General features: G+C 42.1%; 1 protein-coding gene across 1 annotated transcript in view; it reads left to right on the top strand.

The window, feature by feature from the left end:
• The window catches only part of PARVG (parvin gamma), a 103,434-nt gene that overhangs the window by 37,579 nt on the left and 41,925 nt on the right, over positions 1 to 23,930 (top strand). Inside the window, exons 6-7 of the mRNA XM_040439160.1 lie at positions 9,487 to 9,602; positions 20,573 to 20,628. Of these exons, the coding sequence (XP_040295094.1) occupies positions 9,487 to 9,602; positions 20,573 to 20,628 (172 nt within the window). The remainder of the gene's footprint in view (positions 1 to 9,486; positions 9,603 to 20,572; positions 20,629 to 23,930) is intronic.

Genomic DNA, 23,930 nt, shown 5'->3' with positions numbered 1-23,930 from the left:
TTAATTAAGTGCTATAAAAATATCAAAGAGACTTTAAAAACGTAATTCATCTGTCAAAACAGTGATATCATGATTCTTTAATCATAAAATACCTGATAGTACATATACAGTGCATATAGTGTAAAAACTTATGGTAGTGTTAATACATATACATGATTATCAATAAATATATAAAAAACAGTGCTCAGTGGATATAGCTTAGATACATGTAGCTGCCATATAGCTTAGATAGATATAGCCGTCATATAGCTTAGATACATATAGCTGTCATATAGCTCAGATACATATACAGTAGCTGTCATATAGCTTAGATACATATAGCTGCCATATAGCTTAGATATAGCCATCATATAGTTTAGATACATATAGCTGCCATATAGCCATCACATAGCTTAGATACATATAGCTGTCATATAGCTTATATACATATAGCTGCCATATAGCTTAGATATAGCCGTCATATAGCTTAGATACATATAGCTGCCATATAGCTTAGATAGATATAGCCGTCATATTGCTTAGATACATATAGCTGTCATATAGCTTAGATACATATAGCTGCCATATAGCTTAGACAGATATAGCCATCATATAGCTTAGATACATATAGCTGTCATATAGCTTAGATACATATAGCTGCCATATAGCTTAGACAGATATAGCCATCATATAGCTTAGATACATATAGCTGTCATATAGCTTAGATACATATAGCTGCCATATAGCTTAGATATAGCCATCATATAGCTTAGATACATATAGCTGTCATATAGCTTAGATACATATAGATGCCATATAGCTTAGATACATATAGATGTCATATAGCTTAGATACATAGAACTGTCATATAGCTTAGATACATAGAACTGTCATATAGCTCAGATACATATAGCTGTCATATAGCTTAGATACATATAGCTGCCATATAGCTTAGATATATATAGCCGTCATATAGCTTAGATACATATGGCTGTCATATAAGGACAGATGGCCTTAAGTTCTCCTGCAAAATGTCTTGATAAACTTGGGAATTCATTTTTCCTTCGATGATAGCAATCCGTCCAGGCCCTGATGCAGCAAAGCAGCCCCAAACCATGATGCCCCCACCACCATACTTCACAGTTGGGATGAGGTTTTGATGTTGGTGTGCTGTACCTCTTTTTCTCCACATATAGTGTTGTGTGTTACTTCCAAACAACTCAACTTTGGTTTCATCTGTCCACAGAATATTTTGCCAGTACTGCTGTGGAACATCCAGGTGCTCTTGTGCAAACTGTAAATGTGCAGCAATGTTTTTTTGGACAGCCATGGCTTCCTCTGTGGTATCCTCCCATGAAATCCATTCTTGTTTAGTGTTTTACGTATCGTAGATTCGCTAACAGGGATGTTAGAATATGCCAGAGACTTTTGTAAGTCTTTAGCTGAAACTCTAGGATTCTTCTTCACCTCATTGAGCAGTCCGCGCTGTGCTCTTGCAGTCATCTTTACAGGACGGCCACTCCTAGGGAGAGTAGCAGCAGTGCTGAACTTTCTCCATTTATAGACAATTTGTCTTACCGTGGACTGATGAACAGCAAGGCTTTTGGAGATACTTTTATAACACTTTCCAGCTTTATGCAAGTCAACAATTCTTAATCGTAGGTCTTCTGAGAGCTCTTTTGTGCGAGGCATCATTCACATCAGGCAATGCTTCTTGTGTAAAGCAAACCCAGAACTGGTGTGTGTTTTTTATAGGGCAGGGCAGCTGTAACCAACACCTCCAATCTTATCTCATTGATTGGAGTCCAGTTGGCTGACACCTCACTCCTATTAGCTCTTGGAGATGTCATTAGTCTAGGGTTTCACATATTATTTCCACCTGCTGGGAGGGGCAGCTTGGCGCTCTCTGGGGGGGAACCCCTGATGGGAAACATTGACCATAACGATCTACGGTCCTCTCCCTTTCTCAGCTATGGCTAAGATTATGCCTTTAAATGTTAAGGGCCTCAACTCCAATATCAAAAAGCGCACTACTCTACTGGAACTTCACAGAGCTAATGCTGATATTGTTTTTCTACAGGAGACTCATCTGACCTCCTCTCAGTCCTTCACTTTCGCAAAGCACTGGTTCCGAAGAGCCTATGCAGCTCTGGCCAGCTCAAAATCAGCAGTAGTAGCGATTTTGATATCCCGATCCTGACCATTTCAGGTGGACAAGGTAGACGCGGATCCCATGGGTCATTACCTCATTGTGCAAGGTACCCTGTACAGTGTCCATATGCAGCTCTGCATGGTCTATGCCCCTAACCCTGGTTAGCTCACCTTCCTCTCGTCTTTGTTCACTACCCTTTCCTCTACTAGAGGGGGTATCCAGCTAATAGGGGGGATTACAATGTCCCATTTTCGGATAATCTTGCAGGCTTACAGCGTCTAGTCAGGTGAAAAGCCTGTCCAGGGGTTTCCGTAAACTCATTCACACGCACTCCCTCTTTGGCCTCTGGAGGGTGGAGAACCCTTCCTCACGTCAATACACTTTCTACTCCCCTCCGCATTCCACTCATACCAGGATAGATTATTTTCTGGGAACCGTACTGTCTCTCAGGTCCTTGGGATCAGCCTCCATAGGTCTGATCATTTGGTCAGATCACGCACCCATATTCCTTGAACTGATCCTCTCCTCTGCCCCACTGAGACATACCCATTGGCGGTTTAACGCTACCCTACTAACTAACCTGACGCCCTGCACCGAATTACGTGAGTCCCTCGCCCATTACTTCGCTGAAGATAAGCCGCCCTCTCAGTCCATCCTGTGGGAAGCCCATAAGGCGGTGCTTCGTGGTTCTTGGACCTCTCTCTCTCCTCACTCCTAAAAAAAGATAGAGAAGCCCAATATAGGGAATGCCTACCCTCCTTGTGAGTGGCGGAGAGGGAATTGGACTCTAGACCGTCTAAACAATTACTGCGATTAATTAAAGTGTTGCGATCCAAGCTTAAAAAGCTGACCCTTTCCATGACTAAAAAAATGATTTGCTACACTAGACAGCGCTATTTCACATATGGTAACAAACCTCACACCCCCTTAGCTCGACAACTGAAGGATCGCACAGCCGAGTCCACCCCCCATGTAATCAGGAATCTTGATTGCTGATTTGTTCCACATTACTCGGCTCTATCCTCTCTCCCCTCTTCCATCCCTAGCAATGAGACAAAGAGGAACTAGTTACTGGACGAGTTTTTAATGGAGTGTCGCTTACCCTCTCTGTCTTCAGAAGCCTTAGCTCATCTGAACCAGAACATTACAGACGGGCTGACTAACACATATTTCAAAACCTTTAAAGACTTACTGACCCCACACATGGTTGATCTGTTTAATGGATTTTTAGCGGGTGAAAAGATCCCAGTCACCATGTTAAATTCACACATAACTGTTTTTCCCAAACCAGGCAAGGACCCAGCGGAGTACTCTAGTTACCGCTCTATTAGCCTGTTAAACTCGGACTTTAAGATATTTACAAAACTATTAACAAATCGCCTGAGCTCATGGCTACATCACTTAATCCACAAAGACCAAGTTGAGTTTGTCCGATTCCACCAGGCAGGGGACAATACCAGAAAGGCCATCGACCTCATTGACGCGGTGGGCAAGGGAAGTGTCGATGCCCTATTACAGAGCCTTGACACAGACAAAAGCCTTTGATCGCCTAAACTGGGACTTAATGTTCCGAACCCTGCACCATTATGGCTTCAGGGGTCCCTTTGTGACCGCTTTGAGGGGACTCCCCAGGCGCGACGGTTCGTCTAGCGCACTCCAACTCCTCTTGCCTATAATGGAACCCGTCAGGGGTGCCCTCTTTCCCCCCTTCTCTACGTGCTTAGTATTGAACCCCTGGCCGCCCTCCTATGGAATCTCCCTCTTTGCAGACTATGTCCTACTTACTTTGACAAACCCATTTCTCTCATTACCTAACCTTCCTTAGTCCTGGACTGTTACAGTAAGTTGTCCGGTTATAAACTAAACACTTCTAAAATGGAGGCACTACCGATCAACATCCCCCCTGATAAGCTCCAATCTACATTTAATTATTCTTGGCGCGCCATTAGATACCTCGGTATACACCTTACTGCTACCTATTCATCCCTATGGCTAACCTACCCCCTATGCTATCGAAAATGTCAACATTATTGGCTAAATGCAAAGGACTACCAATTTCCTTCATGGGCCGCATAGCGGCAATCAAAATGTCCATCCTCCCAAAATTTCTGTATTTATTTGAAACACTCCCGGTGAGGGTGCCGGCCGCGATTCTTCGCTCGATCCAGTCCACATTGGTCAACTTTGTTTGGAACTATAGGCTCCACCGATTCGCAAAACAGACTCTGCTGCACTTCCCAACATACAATTATGCTACTTAGTGACTCACCTGAGGCATATTGCCTCTTGTTCTACACTACACTCCCCCCGCCTATCCCAACTTCTGAATTGCTCAGCCCAATGGCATTCACTAGGAAGATTTGGTATAGAAGCAGAATTAGATATGGCCTCGCCACGCTCCGTTCACCCTTTACTCTATTTCTCTTTACTCCTCTCCTACCGGATAGCTCAGGGGCGGGGATGGTTAGACTGTGGACAGGTGCAGGATTATACTGCCTTGCCGACCTGAAGGACACCTTCTCGGCCAGGATTCTATCTTTTGAAGACCTCCAGGCCAAATTCTCCCTGCCTAATAAAATGTCATTTCAATACCGCAGAATCCTGAATTATTGCAGAAGTGTGCTAGGGTCACTAGACTGCCCGACCCTCTCCCCTTTTGAACGATTATGTACCCGTGTTCATTCATCTAGGGGTCTTATCTCTGATATATATAATATTTTGATTTCCTTTGAATTTCCTGCAGAAACATGCGGAACTGGGAGGACTGGTTCCAAAGGGAGCTCCCAGAGGAGACCTGGCGTTCTATCTGGAAGAGGGCACATTCTAGCTCCTCTTGCCTAACTTACAGGGAAAACCAGCTAAATATTCTTACACATTGGTATCATACACCAGGACTACTACATACCCTAAACCCTATATTGCCAGATGTCTGCTGGAGATGCTCCCGACCAGGGGCTTCCTTATACCATATTTTCTGGTCATGTGATAATACCCTACTGGATGCCGGTCATACGGGTTGAAGCAGGCATAGAAAATAGTAAATAAGATGGGCCTACCCGCCCACACCACGCCCCCCTTTTTTTTAGACCTGGCGCGAAAGTTGCAGATTGTGGCACAAATAACCTTTGCGCCACAATCTGTGCCAGAAATACGCCTAATATACGCATATTTCTGGTTAGTAAATTACCCCCATAGTGTTTTGCATTTAGGTCAAAAAGTTCAACTTTGATTTCATCTGACCAGAACACCTTCTTCCATATGTTTGCTGTGTCCCCTACATGGCTTGTGGCAAACTGCAAACAGGACTTATGGCTTGCTTTAAAAAAATAAGCCAGATTTGTGGAGTACACGCCTAATAGTCATCCTGTGGACAGATTCTTCTACCTGAGCTGTGGATCTCGGCAGCTCCTACAGAGTGACCATGGCCTCTAGACTGCTTTTCTAATTAGTGCTCTCCTTGTCTGGGCAGTCAGTTTAGATGGACTCATGTCTTGGTAGGTTTGCAGTTGTGCCATACTGATGGGTTAAACACTGCTCTGTGAGATGTTCAGAGCTTGGGATATTTTTTATAACCTAACCCTGCTATACATTTCTCCGCAACTTTATCCCTGACCTGTCTGGTGTGTCCCATGGTTTTCATGATGCTGTTTGATAACTAATGTTCTCTAACAAACCTTTTCACAGAATAAGAATGGTTGAAGTTGATGGACTTACGGTATGTCTTTTTTCAACCATATTAACTATATAACTATGTAACAGCCTTCACAGAATAGCTGTAGTTATACTGAGAATAAATTACACACAAGTGGACTCTATTACTAATTTGGTGGCTTCTGAAGGCAATTTGTCACACTGGATTGTATTTAGGGGTATAAGAGTATAGGGGGCTGAATACAAATGCACGCCACACTTTTTAGTTATTAAAAATGTTGAAAACCATGTATAATTTTTTTCCCCACTTCACACATATTTGCTACTTTGTGTTGGTCTATACATTAAATCCCAATAAAATACATTTAAGTTTGTGGGTGTAATATGAATTAATGGGGAAAAGTTCAAGGGGCATAAATACTTTTCCAAAGGCACTGTATATACAGTACAGACCAAAAGTTTGGACACACCTTCTCATTCAAAGAGTTTTCTTTATTTTCATGACTATGAAAATTGTAGATTCACACTGAAGGCATCAAAACTATGAATTAACACATGTGAAATTCTATACATAACAAACAAGTGTGAAACAACTGAAAATATGTCATATTCTAGGTTCTTCAAAGTAGCCACCTTTTGCTTTGATTACTGCTTTGCATACTCTTGGCATTCTCTTGATGAGCTTCAAGAGGTAGTCCCCTGAAATGGTTTTCACTTCACAGGTGTGCCCTGTCAGGTTTAATAAGTGGGATTTCTTGCCTTATAAATGGGGTTGGGACCATCAGTGGCGTTGAGGAGAAGTCAGGTGGATACACAGCTGATAGTCCTACTGAATAGACTGTTAGAATTTGTATTATGGCAAGAAAAAAGCAGCTAAGTAAAGAAAAACGAGTGGCCATCATTACTTTAAGAAATGAAGGTCAGTCAGTCAGCCGAAAAATTGGGAAAACTTTCAAAGTAAGGGCTATTTGACCATGAAGGAGAGTGATAAGGGGCGGCGCCAGATGACCTGGCCTCCACAGTCACCGGACCTGAACCCAATTGAGATGGTTTGGGGTGAGCTGGACCGCAGAGTGAAGGCAAAAGGGCCAACAAGTGCTAAGCATCTCTGGGAACTCCTTCAAGACTGTTGGAAGACCATTTCAGGGGACTACCTCTTGAAGCTCATCAAGAGAATGCCAAGAGTGTGCAAAGCAGTAATCAAAGCAAAAGGTGGCTACTTTGAAGAACCTAGAATATGACATATTTTCAGTTGTTTCACACTTGTTTGTTATGTATATAATTCCACATGTGTTAATTCATAGTTTTGATGCCTTCATAGTCATGAAAATAAAGAAAACTCTTTGAATGAGAAGGTGTGTCCAAACTTTTGGTCTGTACTGTATGTTACGGTTTTGTAAAGCATCTTTCAGCAGGCTGGAATTATTTTGCTTTCCCTATTGTAAAAGAGACAGGTCTTGTTGTTGCTGTGTTCTGGGGAGCCCCTTATCAGGGTCCTAGGAACCCCAGGGATTCTGGGAACATAGAATCATGATGATATCCCTCATCCACGTACAGCAATAAAGGTGCAGGACTCTTCTGTAAAAGTTTCTTGTATCAGGAGCTGTAGTGAGACCGGTTGAGCGGCAAACATCTTGTGAAATGTCGTCTGCCAAACCCAGATGAGCAGAAATGAACATGAAACTGTGAAAGATGAATCAAAATCCAGATCAACAGATGGCTCACTTCATCCAGTAATGTGAACGCTCGGCAGAAAAAAGAGCTTGGGATATTGTACAATAGGACGGCGGATAATTATAGTTTCCCTGACAACCGTGCAGTCTCTCTGTTATCCTACATCAAATTTAAACTCAAAAATATTGTGAAAGAAAGGAAAAAATATCATCCTTTTAGCTAAACAAATACTCGCGTTTGGTGCGGATCCGTCATGGATCTGCACATATGGATCCGCACCGATAATACAACCGCATGCATCCGTTCAGAACGGATCCGTTTGTATTATCTTTAACATTGCCAAAACGTTTTCTGTTGTGCCATATTGTGTCAGTGAAAACGGATCCGTCTCCATTGACTTATATTGTGTGTCAGGACATATCGGTTTGCCTCCGCATCGTCAGGCGGACACCAAAATGCTGCAGGCAGCGTTTTGGTGTCCGTCTCCAGAGCGGAATGGAGGCGGAACGGAGGCAAACTGATGTGTTCTGAGCGGATCATTATCCATTCAGAATGCATTAGGGCAAAACTGATCCGCTCTGGACCGCTTGTGAGAGCCCAGAACGGATCTCACAAACGGAAACCAAAACACCAGTGTGAAAGTAGCCTTACTCGCTCAGGGCAATGACATGAAGCTGCTGGGTCCCAATGTAAAATCTGTAACAGGGCTCCCAACTATCACATGCTATTTTTAATAGTGGTCACCCCACCCCAAATTAAAAAAATAAAAAAAATTAAAAAAAATTAAAACGAACTTTTATTCCTTGGTTTCTAATACATCTTGGTCTGCTACAACATAGGAGTTGTTACCGATCCTCAATTACTATGCAGATTCACCTCCATTTCCTACTGGTCTGTGTGGCAGTTTGAACTGAAGATCTGGTATTCTGTTCATGAAGCAGAAGGCTCAGATTTGAATACTGCTATGCATCATACCTGCTTTCAATTATGACGCAGTAGTCCTATGCCAGAAATGTTTGTGAATGGGAAAACTTCTTTAAAATTTGGTCCCTGAGAGTGATTATGTGAAAGCTGCTCTGTGTGTGCTGGTATTAAACTTATTTTCCCAATCAAAGGGAAATCTACAAAAAGTAATACGGGCATGGTTGCAATGTCAAGTCAGATGGCTACCCAAAAAGCAGATGACAGCAGGCCCCTTTAAGTAGAACAAACTTGTGGATGTGAAAACTTTGTGATGATAAAAGGTGATTTCTATGAGATGAATTAATTGTGAGGGATATAGAGCTTGAAGGGATTATCCCATGATTAATGAGAAAATGAAAATCAGACATCATATAGGACATGACAATATCTCCCTAAACAAGCTAGAACCAGCCCTGTACCTCACATGGATCCAGAGATCTCCCCATCCATTGCTCTGCTAGATTTAATGCAAGCTGACAGCTCAGGGAGTGTGTCCTATGGTTGGAGTTGAAGGATGAAACTGAGCATGTGCATCCACCTCAGAGTGGTGGACAGAGAAATTAGAAAAAGAATGAACAGCAGATGGCACTATACAGATAAAGTTTATTGAATAACTCAGTGGCAGTACAAACATTTTTAATTGCATGAAATTATAAAAGTATTAAGTTTCAGCTATTGGTGTGAAAAATGTAGAATATATTTTGTGGGACAATCCTTTAACAATAGATTGGATAATGCCAGGTGGCATGTCCCTAGTACCTAGTATAGCTCAGATTGCCCAGTACCTCAGAGGAATAGAAACATATACAATATATGTTACCACTAGATAATGATAGTGTACTATGGGATGATCATCAGTCCCTGGCAAGTAAATAAGAAATCTCCAGTAAAGACAAGGCAGACAATGCCACTTTTACAGAATCTATAGCACTTATAACACCATCCTACAATCCTATATACATTTTTCCTATAGCCGTGTCCTCCACACAGGAATTTTAACCCCAAAACCTTATTGCAATGAGACATTACAAACGATATAATCTATGTATTTGACTTTCTTCTTCCAGTGATCCACAGTAAGGACCTTCTTGCCACACTACATCTGCTTGTTGCCCTAGCCTGTCATTTTCAGCCTGATCTACCTCTTCCTTCCAATGTGTCTGTAGAAGTCATTGTTGTAGAGGTAAGCCAAATTATGTTACTCTTTTTCTAATATACTGGATAACTTTCCCCTAGTATCTATCATGAAGGCAACGGCACCACTGCTGTGGAGCCTGAGATGAGAGGGGTGAAGGAGGAGAGTATCCAGCATTGAATTGCTACGACTGCTTACCTGCCCCTTGTCATTAAAGAGACCATGTCAGCAGAATATGACCTGTTTAAATCAGATTAAACATAGTCTTTTTTTGTCTTTTTTTTTTAATTTTCCATCTTAGTCTCTATAAATAAATCCTGAAATCCTGTAGTTTTCATTCTGCCCACTAAACCCCATAATAGGCTTACATTTCCTTGTTATATAGAGATCACTTATCAGTAGTCATCTTATTATCATCAAAGGCAGCACCAAAAGGAAAGATAACACCTATGTAACACAGAATCCGCCATTCACAATTGGTGAAGGTTATCTAAGTGTTAAAACAGCTGATCGGCAGGGGTGCCGAATGTCGGACCCCCACAGATCTGATACTGATGACTTATCCTGAGGATAGGTCATCAGTATTAAACACTTGGAAAGACCCTTTAAAGAAGTTCACCAAGATTAGAAAAAACATGGTTGCTTTCTTCCAGAAACAGTGCCATGCTTGTCCATGGTTAGTACCTGCTATTACAGCTCAGTTCCATTGAAGTGAATTGGGCTAAGCTGCAATACCAAACACAGCCCTTGGACTGGTGTCTTTTTAAAAGAAAGCAGCCACGTTTTTCAAGTCCTGTACAATTGTTCAAAAACTGTTGTTCCATAAAAAAATAATAGTACAATTGAACAAAAGAAAGTTTGTAATAGCTTAAAATAGATAGATTACAAATGCCACTTATAAGGCTCCTTTCCTCCTTTTTCCCTCTTGTGCTGATGATCAACTCTTAATTCCCTGTTAAAATCTGTCTAAAGTGAAGATGGTTTAGCAGTTCACTGAGGGATCAGGTTATAGCTGCTGCCCATACAAGTCCATAGAGAGGAGGAAGACTAAGCTTCTGGATGTAGAGAAAAGCACAGGCTTAACAGACACGCTGCTGCTTGCTTTAGCAAGTTTTCTATCTCATCCCAGTGTTTGATTCCCCACACCGCTGTATGATGCATACCTCCCAACTTTTGAAAAACACAAACAGGGAAATTTTTTTCACACTAGGCTATGCCTTTAACTCCACCAAAAACATAACTATACACACCCAGTCCCATCCAGTTCCCTTAACCCCTTAAGGACCCATGACGTACATACAGTCAGGTCCATAATAATTGGGACACCAACACAATTATATCATTTTTGGCTCTATACACCACCACAATGGATTTGAAATTAAACTAACTAGATGTGCTTTAACTGCAGACTAACAGCTTTAATTTGAGGGCATTTACACCCAAATCAGGTGAACGGTGTAGGAATTACAACAGTTTGTTCCATGGCCAAGTGTGTGTTATTCCCTCATTATCCCAATTACAATGAGCAGATAAAAGATCCAGTGTTCATTTCAAATGTGCTATTTGCATTTGGAATCTGTTGCTGTCAACTCTCAAGATGAGATCCAAAAAGCTGTTACTATCAGTGAAGCAAGCCATCATTAGGCTGAAAAAACAAAACAAACCCATCAGAGAGATAGCAAAAACATTAGGCGTGGCCAAAACAACTGTTTGGAACATTCTTAAAAAGAAGGAACGCAGCGGTGAGCTCAGCAACACCAAAAGACCCGGAAGACCACAGAAAACAACTGTGGGTGGATGACCGAAGAATTCTTTCCCTGGTGAAGAAAACACCCTTTACAACAGTTGGCCAGTTGGCCAGATCAAGAACACTCTCCAGGAGGTAGGTGTATGTGTGTCAAAGTCAACAATCAAGAGAAGACTTCACCAGAGTGAATACAGAGGGTTCACCACAAGATGTAAACCATTGGTGAGCCTCAAAAACAGGAAGGCCAGATTAGAGTTTGCCAAACGACATCTAAAAAAGCCTTCACAGTTCTGGAACATCCTATGGACAGATGAGACCAAGATCAATGTGTACCAGAGTGATGGGAAGAGAAGAGTATGGAGAAGGAAAGGAACTGCTCATGATCCTAAGCATACCACCTCATCAGTGAAGCATTGTGGTGGTAGGGTCATGGCGTGGGCATGTATGGCTGCCAATGGAACTGGTTCTCTTGTATTTATTGATGATGTGACTGCCGACAAAAGCAGCAGGATGACCAGGGATGAAACCCTGCGTCTGGTGATGTCTATGCGTTCCAGACTTCAGGCTGTAATTGACTGCAAAGGATTTGCAACCAAGTATTAAAAAGTGAACGTTTGATTTATGATTATTATTCAGTCCCATTACTTTTGGTCCCGTAACAAGTGGGAGGCACATATGCAAACTGTTGTAATTCCTACACTGCTCACCTGATTTGGATGTAAATACCCTCAAATTAAAGCTGACAGTTTGCAGTTAAAGAACATCTTGTTCATTTCATTTCAAATCTATTGTGGTGGTGTATAGAGCCAAAAATGTTAGAATTGTGTCGATGTCCCAATATTTATGGACCTGAGTGTATAAATCATATCTGGCCGGAACTTAAAGACCAGTGATGTACATCATGCTGATCGGGTGGGTGCAGGACTAGTGATGAGCGGCAGGGGTCATATTCGAATTCGCGATATATATATTTTGTAGAATATTCGTCGAATATTCGCAAATTCGAATATTCGTTATATTCTACGATCTTTTTACTCGAAAAATCGGCAAGGTAATGATCGTGTTATATGCAAATTTTCGTCATGCGAATTTTCTATTGCGATTTTTTTCAACTTACAACTATTAGACAAAGAAGATTATAGCACTATATTAGCTAAATTGCTCTATATTTGGGTTTTTTTCGAATATTTTCTATATTGCTATAAATTAGTTTTTTTGAATATTCGTAATATTCTAAAACAAGAATATATAGCAATATAGTGAGTATTCGAAAAAAACGAATTTAGAGCAATTTAGCTAATATAGTGCTATAATCATTTTTTTTATAGTTGTAATTTTTTTCCAATCTGAACTTCAGATGAGAAAAAAATGACAACTATTAGACAAAGAAGATTATAGCACTATATTAGCTAAATTGCTCTAAATTCTTATTTTTTTTGAATTTTCACTATATTGCTATATATTCTTGTTTTAGAATATTACGAATATTCGAAAAAACAAGTTATAGCAATATAGAAAATTATTCGAAAAAAAACCCTGAATATAGAGCAATTTAGCTAATATAGTGCTATAATCTTCTTTGTCTAATAGTTGTAAGTTGAAAAAAATCGCAATAAAATTCGAAAATTCGCAAACACTATTCCTAAAGTCAAATATACTGCAGTCTTCTCATTGGCCCACAAGCTAGAAGCAGGGAGGGATCATGTGTACTGATTAAAAAAAAAATCGAATATTCGAAATTAGGAATATATATCACTATATTCGAAATATTCGCGAATTTTCGAAGTACCTATATTCGCGATAAAAATTCGAAATTCAAATATTCGTGATCAACACTATGCAGGAGCTGCGCCCGTCCGATCAGCGGCAGGGGTCCGGCAGTCACTGATAACCGGACCCCTGCTGTATGCGCCGTCATTGGTGAAAACACTGATGCCGGCGCATTAACCCTAGATGTGCTGTGGTCAGCTGTAAGTGTATTACAGTGTGTAATACACTTACAGCCAATGCATTACATTACAAGTATTGTAATGCATTGTAAAAGGGATCAGACCCCCAAAAGTTGAAGTACCAGAGTGGGACAAATAAAAAAATTTAAAAAAGAAGTAAAAAAAAAAAAAGCTTCAAGTAAAAAAAAAAGTGTCCTTTTCCCCAAAAAAGTTAAAAAAAATTGCAAAAAATAGGGATAGAAAGAAAAGTAAATATCGCTGCATCCATATCGACCGGCTCTATGAGAATATCACATGGCCTAACACCTCAGGTGAACACCATAAAAATAAAAAAATAGAAACTGTGCTAAAAAAACTTTTTTTTTCACTTTACATCACAAAAAGTGCAACACAAAGAGATCAAAAAGGTGTATGCCCCCAAAATAGTACCAAACTAACCATCACCTCATCCCACAAAAAATGAGCCCCTATCTAAGACAATCGCCCAAAAACTATGGCTCTCAGACTATGGAGACACTAAAACATGATTTTTTTTGTTTCAAAAATGCTTTTATTGTGTTAAATGTAAAAAAATAAAAAAGTTGACATATTAGGTATCGCCGCGTCCGTAACAACCTGTTCTATAACAATAAAACAAAAGAGGGGGGGTCAGCACATCCCAATGCGCAGAAGCACGTTGCTATGGCTGAAAATAAAATGCCTGTTCTATAACAATACCACATGACCTAACCCCTCCGGTGGACACCGTTAAAAAGATAAAATAAAAACGGTGTAAAAAAAAGGCATTTTTTGTCACCTTACATCACAAAAAGTGTAATAGCAAGCGATCAAAAAGTCATATGCACCCAAAAATAGTGCCAATCAAACCGTCATCTCATCCCGCAAAAAGGATACCTTACCTAAGACAATCGCCTAAAAAATAAAAAAAAATATGGTTCTCAGTATATGGAGACACTAAAATATGATTTTTTTGTTTCAATGCTGTTATTGTGTAAAACTTAAATAAATAAAAAGTACACATATTAGGTATCACTGCATCCATAAGAACCTGCTGTATAAAAATATCACATGAACTAACCCCTTAGATGAACACCGTAGAAAAAAATAAGATAAAAACAGTGTAAAAAAAGCAATTTTTTGTCACCTTACATAAAAAAAGTGTAATACCAAGCGATCAAAAAGTCATCCGCACCCTAAAATAGTACCAATCAAACCATCATCTCATACCGAAAAAAATTAGCCCCTACATAAGACAGTCGCCCAAAAAAAAAAAATGGCTTTCAGAATATAGACACTAGACACGGTATGGGAAAGACGCTCGCAGGCTGCCAGCTTCCTCACCGCGGCTGCGCCGAATACTGAGGGGCGCGAGATTTCAGCAGAGCACAGGGCTGGCAGACAGATGCGAGCGCTGCCTGGCCCTGTCAATCAGGACTTGGAGGGAGGCGACAAAGGTGGGAGAACGGAGCCTCTAGGAACAGGAACAACGCCCCCCTGCTCCTAGAAGCTAATTAGCATATTATACAAGTTAGATTTCTGGCATAACGGGGGCATAGATAAAAGTAGGAATAGGCTAGTTAGGTTTAGCTGACATTAGCACATCGCTAATGTCAACTAGCTTAATAGGGTTAAATCTGGTGACAGAATCCCTTTAAAATTATCCCAGTTAAATCTGCTTTCCAAAAACCATATGGCGTTCCTTTCTTTCTGCACCCTGCCATGTGCCCGTACAGCAGTTTATGACCACAAATGGGGTGTTTCTGTAAACTACAGAATCAGGGCAATACATTTTGAGTTTTGTTTGGCTGTTAACCCTTGCTTTGTTACTGAAAAAAATGGATTAAAATGGAAAATCTGCCAAAAAAGTGAAATTCTGAAATTTCATCTACATTTTCTTTTAAGTCTTGTGGAACACCTAAAGGGTAAAGAAAGTTTGTAAAATCTGTTTTGAATACCTTGAGGGGTGTATTTTCTAAAATGGTGCCATTTATGGGTGGTTTTTATTATGTAAGCCTCACAAAGTGACTACAGACCTGAACTGGTCCTTAAAAAGTGGGTTTTGTAAATTTTCTGAAAAATCTAATGTCCCAAAAAAAGAAAATGTAGTTTACAAAATGATCCAAACATGAAGTAGACATATGGGAAATGTAAAGTAATAACTATTTTGGGAGGTATCACTATCTGTTTTAAAGGCAGAGAAATAGAAATTTTGAAAATTGCTAATTTTTTAAAATTTTTGGTAAATTTGGTATTTTTTTATAAATAAAAATTAAATATTTTGACTCAAATTTACCACGAAGTACAATGTGACGAGAAAACAATCTCAGAATGGCCTGGATAAGGCCTCAAGAACACGACAGTTGTTTTTATCGGTCCGCAAAATGGGGTTCTGTTGTTCCGTGATCCGTTTCCGTTTTTGTTTCCGTGTGTCTTCCTTTATTTTTGGAGGACCACCAGACATAAAGGAATGTAAAAAAAAGTCTAAGACAGGTTTGCCATGCAAATGATAGGAAAAAAACGGACGCGGACGACAATCTTGTGTGCCTCCGCGTTTTTTTGCGGTCCCATTGACTTGAATGGGTCCGCGAACCATTTTCCACGGAAATAATAGGACAGGTTATATTTTTTGGACAGACTGGAACCACGGATCACGGACGCGGTTTGCATTAGCCGAGTTTTTTAACGAACCCATTGAAAATCAATAGGTTCGCAGAAAATCCCGAAAAACTGCGCTACGGACACGGAATCAAACAATGGTCGTGTGCATGCGGCCTTAGTAAAAGCGTTTTAAAGTTATTACTACATAAAATGGCCTGGTCCTTAAGGTGAAAAATATCAGGGTCCTTAAGGGGTTAATGCCCTCACAGAGTAATTACTCCCCCTTTGTGCCAACATACAGTAGCTATGCCCACATGTGCCCTCTCACAGTAGTTACGGACAGATATGTGCCCCCTCACAGTAGTTGTGGCCAGATATGTGCCCTCTCAAGTAGCTGTGGCCAGATATTATTATTATTATTTATTATTAAAGCACCATTCATTCCATAGCGCTGTACATATGAAAAGGGGTATACATACATAATACAGACAATTGCACTAAGCATAAACAAGACAAGTTACAAACTGGTACAGAAGGACAGTGGGCCCTGCCCTTGAGGGCTTACAATCTACATAGTATAGGAGAAGGACACAGTAGGTGAGGGTGAAGCTGGTCATGGCGGTAAAGAGGCAGCAGGGTCACTGGTTGTAGGCTTGTCTGAAGAGGTGGGTTTTTAGGTTTCTTTTGAAGGATTCCACTGTAGGTAAAGTCTGATATGTTGGGGTAGCGAGTTCCAGAGTGTGGGGGATGCACGGGAGAAATCTTGGAGGCGATTGTGGGAAAATGTGATAACAGGAGAGGAAAGAAGAAGGTCTTGTGAGGATCGGAGATGGCGTGTGGGGATGTGTCTGGAAAGTAGCTCAGAGATGTAGGGAGGGGACAGGTTGTGAACGGCCTTGTATGTATTTGTTAGTATTTTGAACTGAATTCGCTGGGCAATGGGGAGCCACTGAAGGGATTGGCATGGGTGAGAGGTGGATTAGTCGGGCAGCAGAGTAGAGGATAGATTGGAGGGGTACGAGAGTGCTGGATGGAAGGCCACAGAGGAGAATGTTGCAGTAGTCTAGACGGGAGATGATGAGGGCATGTACAAGCATTTTCGTAGATTCAAAGTTGAGGAAAGCGCGGATGCGGGAGATGTTTTTGAGTTGGAGGTGGCAGGTGGTGGAAAGGTCTTGGATGTGCGGTCGGAAGGAGAGGGCAGAATCCAGGGTCACTCCAAGGCAGCGGACTTGGTTGACCGGGGAGAGTGTGCAGCCATTGATCGTGATAGATAGATCTGTTGGGGGATGTTGAGCAAGATTGGGGAAAGATGATGAATTCTGTTTTATTAATGTTAAGTTTTAGAAAGCGAGAGGAGAAGAAGGATGATATGGAAGATAGGCATTGTGGGATTCTGGATGATAAGGTGGTGATGTCTGGACCAGAGAGGTAGATTTGTGTGTCGTCAGCATAAAAGTGATACTGAAAACCATGGGACTCTATGAACTGTCCCAGGCCTAAAGTGTAGATAGAGAAGAGCAGGGGTCCTAGGACAGAGCCTTGCGGGACACCAACAGAGAGGGAATGAGACGAGGAGGTGGTGTGAGAGTGGAAAACGCTAAACGTCCGGTCTGTGAGGTATGATGTGATCCAGGAGAGGGCCAGGTCAGTGATGCCAAGAGATGAGAGTTTGCAACAGAAGGGAGTGGTCGACAGTGTCAAAGGCAGAGGACAGGTCAAGGAGAAGGAGGACAGAGTAATTTTTTTTGTTTTGGCTGTTAGTAGGTCATTGGTGACTTTGGTAAGGGCAGTCTCAGTCGAGTGGTGGGGTCGGAGGCCAGATTGTAGCCAGTCAGAGGGAGCAGAAGAAGAGGTGAGAGGACAGTTGAGAATGGACATGTTGTTCAAGTAGCTTTGAGGTATACGGAAGAAGTGATATGCGGTGATAACTGGACAAAGAAGATGGGTCAAGTGAAGGCTTTTTGAGGATGGGTGTAATGGTAGCATGTTTAAAACCAGAGGGGAAGACACCAGAGGTTAGTGATAGGTTAAAGAGATGAGCTAGGGCTGGGATAAACACTGTGGTGAGGTTAGGGATGAGGTGGGATGGGATTGGATCAAGTGCACAGGTGGTGAGATGTGATAAGGAGAGTAGAGTGGAGAGATTTTCTTCTGTAATGGTGGAGAAGCGGGTTTTGGGAAAAGAGGACTGAGCAGTTGTGTAGAGGGTCTGTGGGGACTGTGTACTGAAGCTTTCTCTGATGTTGACTATCTTTTGTTTGAAGTATGCAACAAAGTTCTCAGCTGAGATGAGAGGAGAGAGTGGGGGCGCTGGGGGTCAGAGAAGGGAGTTAAAAGTGTTAAAAACTTGTTTAGGGCTGTAGGCCAGGGAAGATATGAGAGATAAGTAGGCCCGTTTTGCATCAGCGAGTGAGGATTTGATTATGAGGAGGGATTGCTTGTATGCGGTGAATTGATCTTTAGAATGTGATTTTTTTCATTGCCGCTCAGCTCAGTCTGTTGATTTTTCGGGTTTTGTTGTGTGTAAGGGGGGCAACTGAGTCCAGAGCTGTACTTATTGTGGTGTTATACAGGGTGGTGGCAGCATCTGGGTCTTGGAGGCAGAAGAGAGTCAGAAAGCAAGTGAAATTCGAGATGTTTAAGGTTCCTGCGGGGTGTGCTAGTGTGTGGACTGGGGGAGCAGCAGAAGAGACCAGTGAAGAGAAGATTTTGGTCGGATAGGGAGAGAGGTGAATTAGAAAGGTTCGATAGGGAGCAGAGGCGGGTAAAGATAAGATCCAGAGTGGGACCATCTCTGTGGGTGGGAGCGGAAGACCACTGTGAGAGGCTGAAGGTGGAAGAGACTGATAGGAGTTTAGAGGCGGCTGAGTGGCAGGTGTCAATAGGAATGTTGAAGTCACCCATGATAATAGTGGGGATGTCAGCAGAAAGAAAGTGTAGGAGCCAGATGTTAAAGTGGTCAAGAAAGATGGTGGCTGGGCCTGGGAAACGGTAAATGACAGCTACTTGGAGGTTGGAGGGAGAGTAGATGCGAACAGAGTGTACTTCAAATGAAGTGAGTGTAATGGAGGGTGGCAGTGGAGTTGGGCTGTAGGAGCAGGTGTCTGATAGGAGAAGACCAACTCCTCCACCATGTTTGCAGCCGGGGCGGGGTGTGTGAGTGAAATGAAACCTACTATATGAGAGTGCAGCAGGGGAGGAGGTGTCAGAGGGTGTCAGCCATGTTTCTGTGAGACCCAGAAAGGAAAGTTTTTGAGAGATGAAAAGATCATGAATGTAGGGCAGTTTGTTACAGACAGAGCGTGCATTCCATAATGCTCATGCAAGAGGAACCAAAGGAGCAGGGGTAAGAGGAATGGTTATTAGGTTTAAGGGGTTGCAGAAATTTGTAGAAGGAGATTTGAAGTTGGACGTAGAGGTGATAGTGGGAATTTGCTGAGGGGGGGGGGGGGGGGGGCTGGATTTGGAGAGATATTACCAGCAATAAGGAGAAGCAGAGAAAGTGTTAATAGGTGAGAATAAGAGAGGGCAGGAGGTATCTGTGTGTGTTTTGGAAGGAAGGTTAGTGCAAGTGGTCAAATGAGAAGGTAAGATGAAGGGAGAGATGAATAGTTCCTTGCTGGGTGAATGGATGTGGGGGTATTTCAGGAGGTTTTGGAAACGTGGGAAGAGTAAGATGATTTGCATTAACTATGTCTGTGATTACCTTTGGTCCCCTGTGGTTCAATTCTGGTATAATTCAGTATGTGCCTTCTCATAGTAATTGTGGCCAGATATGTGCCCACTCAAGTAGTTATGGCCAGATATGTGCCCCCTCACAGTAGTGATGGCCAGATATGTGCCCCCTCACAATATTTATGGCCAGATGTGCCCCCTCACAGTAGCTGTGGCCAGATATGTGCCAGAGTACAACAGAGAGCGGGTAACCTAACCAAAATAACTGACATTTGCCAGATTAGGTGGTTAGTGAGTGTGCTTGTCGGTTTCAATTCATTGACCAGTTCTACTATAAAACCTACTGTGTTGGAGATTACCACTAAGTACTTTTATTATCTATGTAGAATATATATATATATATATATATATATAGTATATACTGTATATGCACCAAAAATCTGTCTAAAAAAAGTTGGCCAATTTGCTGCAACTGGGGTTTCTACACTTTTTTCCCACAGGCTTGAAAAGTGGTGGGGCATAGCAGAGACTGGTCAGTCATACTAATAAGGGGGGCCTAAAATATTGGCCGAATTTTGGATTAAAAATCTTTCTGAAAGTAAGCCAACCAGTAGTTGGTATAGAGTCAGAGTGTCTCTCCCTGCACCAGATTTACCATCCAGTCTGTGCCCCTGTGATACATCTGGGGCAGGTCTACACAGCCTGGCTAAGTTTACGCCATCTACAGGATTAGTAAATCTGGGCCACGGAATTTAGGTCACTCACGTCTGTATTATGTATGTATACCCCTTTTCATATGTACAGCGCTATGGAATGAATGGTGCTTTAATAATAAATATTAATAATACATACACAACTTGTGTTTAGGAAATTGTACCAAACTTATTTTTTACATGTGGTGATAGTTAGCCAGTTTTTTTAAAGGTCATGTTATAGTAAGGCTCTTGCGTGTCATTGGCAACAGCATTTCCTTCATGTGCCAATTAAATTTGACATTTTCTTTGGCTGACACTGAGTGGTCTGATGTTTTCCGTCTAATATCGTAGCCAACAAAAACTGGAATGAAGACAGGAAAAGCTATTGAATTTGTTACCCAAAACAGGTAAGAATAATCTATCTATCTATCTATCTATCTATCTATCTATCTATCTATCTATCTATCTATCTATCTATCTATCTTCTGTCTGTGTATCTCATTAAGACCCAAACCAGAACCTACACTATACTTCTCCTTGTACATTCATTCAAGCATTTTTCTAATCCCTAAAAGAGAAAAGTTAATGCACCAACATAAAGATTCAGAAAATTATCTTCCAGGGATCTACCTGTCTATGGATGTATCCTATCTATCTATCTATCTATCTATCTATCTATCTATCTATCTATCTATCTATCTATCTATCTATCTATCTATCTATCGCTACTTTCACACTAGCATTTTTACTGGATCCGGCAGGGTTCATCAAAAACACTTCCGTAACTGATAATACAGCCATCTGCATCCGTTATGAATGGATCTGGTTGTATTATCTTTAACATAGCCAAGACGGATCCGTCATGAACTCCATTGAAAGTCAATGGAGGACGGATCCGTTTTCTATCGTGTCAGATTATGTCAGAGAAAACGGATCCATCCCTATTGACTTGCATTGTGTGTCATGACGGATCTGTCTTGCTCTGCATCCCAGGACGGAAAGCAAAATACAACATGTTGCAGTTTTTTCTCTGGTATGGGAACGCAGCTAAACGGAACGGAATGCATTTTGGAAGCGTTTTTTCCCGGTATTGAGCCCCTATGACGCAACTTAATACCAGAAAACTTAAACTCTAGTGTGAAAGTAGCCTAATACTGTATCTATCTATCTATGTCATATCTAGCTATCTCTGTCTGTCTACCTGTCTATCTGTATATCTATCTAATCTATCTATCTATCCTATCTAATATATCTTTATTGTTGGGATTTATACGTATGGGCGGGGTTGGCAATGACATGACACAGACTTCCAAGAGTTAAAAAGTCCAAATATAATTTATTTGACATCCCGTCTGGTCGCTAGCTAAACTTAGGCTTTACTCACCTATCTCTCAGCATAAACAAAGGATCAGGCTTTGCACAGAAAGCATGTGTAGCAGTCAGGGCCGGCTCCAGGTTCATGTGGGCCCTTGGGCGATAAATCCCAGTGGGCCCCCATGAGGCATTTTTTTACATTGACATGTCCCCCTGTGGCTCCTACACGGTATAATGACCCCCAGTGGCCCCTATACAGTATAATGACTACTAGTGGCCCTTCACACAGTATAATGAACCCCCAATCCCCCCCCCCACTGTATAATGACCACCTGTGGCCCTGCATTCAGAATAATAACCCCCAGTCGCCCCCATTTAGAATAATGACCCCCAGTAGCCCCCACACTGGGGGAACACTGTATGGAGGCGGCTCTGGGGGTGATTATACTGAATGTAGGGTCATTGGTGATCATTATACTAAATGGGGGACACTGGGGGTCATTATACTATGTAAAGGGCCCTCACAGTATAATGACCCCACAGTGACCCTCCATTCAGAATAATGACCCCCAGTCTCCCCCACACTGGGGGTTATACTGTATGGAGGGGGCACAAGGGGTTATTATATTTAATGGGGGCTCTGGTGATCATTATGCTAAATGGAGGGTCAATGGGGATCATTATACTAAATGGGGGGCACTGGGAGTCATTATACTGTGTAAGGGGCCCTCACAGTGTGATGAATGACCCCCCAGTGGCCGCCTCACATACCTATCATTGCAGGGGAGCTGGTGGTCCTGTCATTCACTAACCGCAGCTCCCTGTGCTCCTTCTCTCCTCCGGCCCGCTGCAGCAGTGAGCCAGGCCTGGAGGAGAGAAGGAGATGTGCAGTGATGTAGCTAGAACTGACTGGGCCCCACAGCGAAATTTAGTACGCCCCCCTCCCCCCCAATGTGTGTTCACATTACGTTTTTCCTATCGGTTTGATGTATACAAATGTGCAGCACTCCACGTTTTTGTATCCTGCAGTCAAGTAAAAAATGCATACGTCAACGTATATGTTTTTTTTACCATGGAACTGTATGGTGAACGTACGCCACTGTACGGCATCAGTCTGATACATCTGGTAACGCAGACATTTTTGGTATACATTAAATGGATGAAAAAAATAGGATGTGAACCCAGCCCTAGTGTCAGAATAAGGCTACTTTCACACTTGCGGCAGAGAGATCCGGCAAGCAGTTCCGTCGCCGGAACTGCCTGCCGGATCAGGCAAAATGTATGCTAACTGATGGCATTAGTAAGACTGATCAGGATCCTGATCAGTCTTAAAAATGCCTGATCAGTCGAAAAAATGCATTGAAATGCCGGATCCGTCTTTCCGGTGTGATCCGGCAAAAACGGATCCGGCATTTATTTTTTCACCTTTTTTTCAGTCTGCGCATGCACATACCGGAAGGATGGATCCGGCACTAATACATTCCTATGGGAAAAAATGCCGGATCCGGCATTCAGGCAAGTCTTCAGTTTTTTTAGCCGGAGATAAAATCGTAGCATGCTACGGTTTTCTCTTTTGCCTGATCAGTCAAAACGACTGAACTGAAGACATCCTGATGCAAACTGAACGGATTAATCTCCATTCAGAATGCATGGGGACATACCTGATCAGTTATTTTCCGGTATAGAGCCCCTGTGACGGAACTCTATGCCGGAAAAGAAAAACGCAAGTGTGAAAGTACCCTAACCACCAGTACACAGCGGAGCAGCGTGGCGGAAAGGGGAGGCCGCCATGTACTGACAGAGCGCTACCTGGTCCTGGTGGTCAGGGATGAGGACTGTGCTTCCCAAGGATCATTTTCTACTGGGAAATACAGTGCACAGTATAATACACTAGAATCTATATAATATAAAGATATTAGCCCTACCCCCGAATAATAATAATACAATTAGGGGGTCATTTATTATATAGAAATACGTCTATATTAGGCGTATTTCTGACACAGATGTGGCGCAAAGGTCCTTAACACCGCAATCTGTATCTTTTCCCGCTCATGCCATGTCTAAAAAAAGTGGTGTGGGCAGGGAAGGGGATACAGTTATGGCCATGCAGTTATTGGATACCACCGCCATATAGTGATAACACCGCCATATAGTGATAACACCGCCATACAGTGACCGGATAAAAGGGTAGAGGGCACAGTACAGGGAATGACTATGGGCACTGCACAGGGTGTGGTAGGAGGGCACAATGCAGGGTATAAAGGGGCACAGTACGGGGTGGGGGGCACAGTCACATGACCCTGTGACGTTAGAAGGTCCTTATGGTGAATGCGGTTCAGATGCCACCATAATGAGAGGCAGAGGAGTGAGACAGGGGCCCGGGGCCCTGGATGGA

The sequence above is a fragment of the Bufo bufo genome, chromosome 1 (genome assembly GCF_905171765.1).
Source record: "Bufo bufo chromosome 1, aBufBuf1.1, whole genome shotgun sequence".
Lineage (NCBI taxonomy): Eukaryota > Metazoa > Chordata > Amphibia > Anura > Bufonidae > Bufo > Bufo bufo.
The sequence above is the reverse complement of the archived record's forward strand: the minus strand, read 5'-3'. Positions and strand labels throughout refer to the sequence as shown.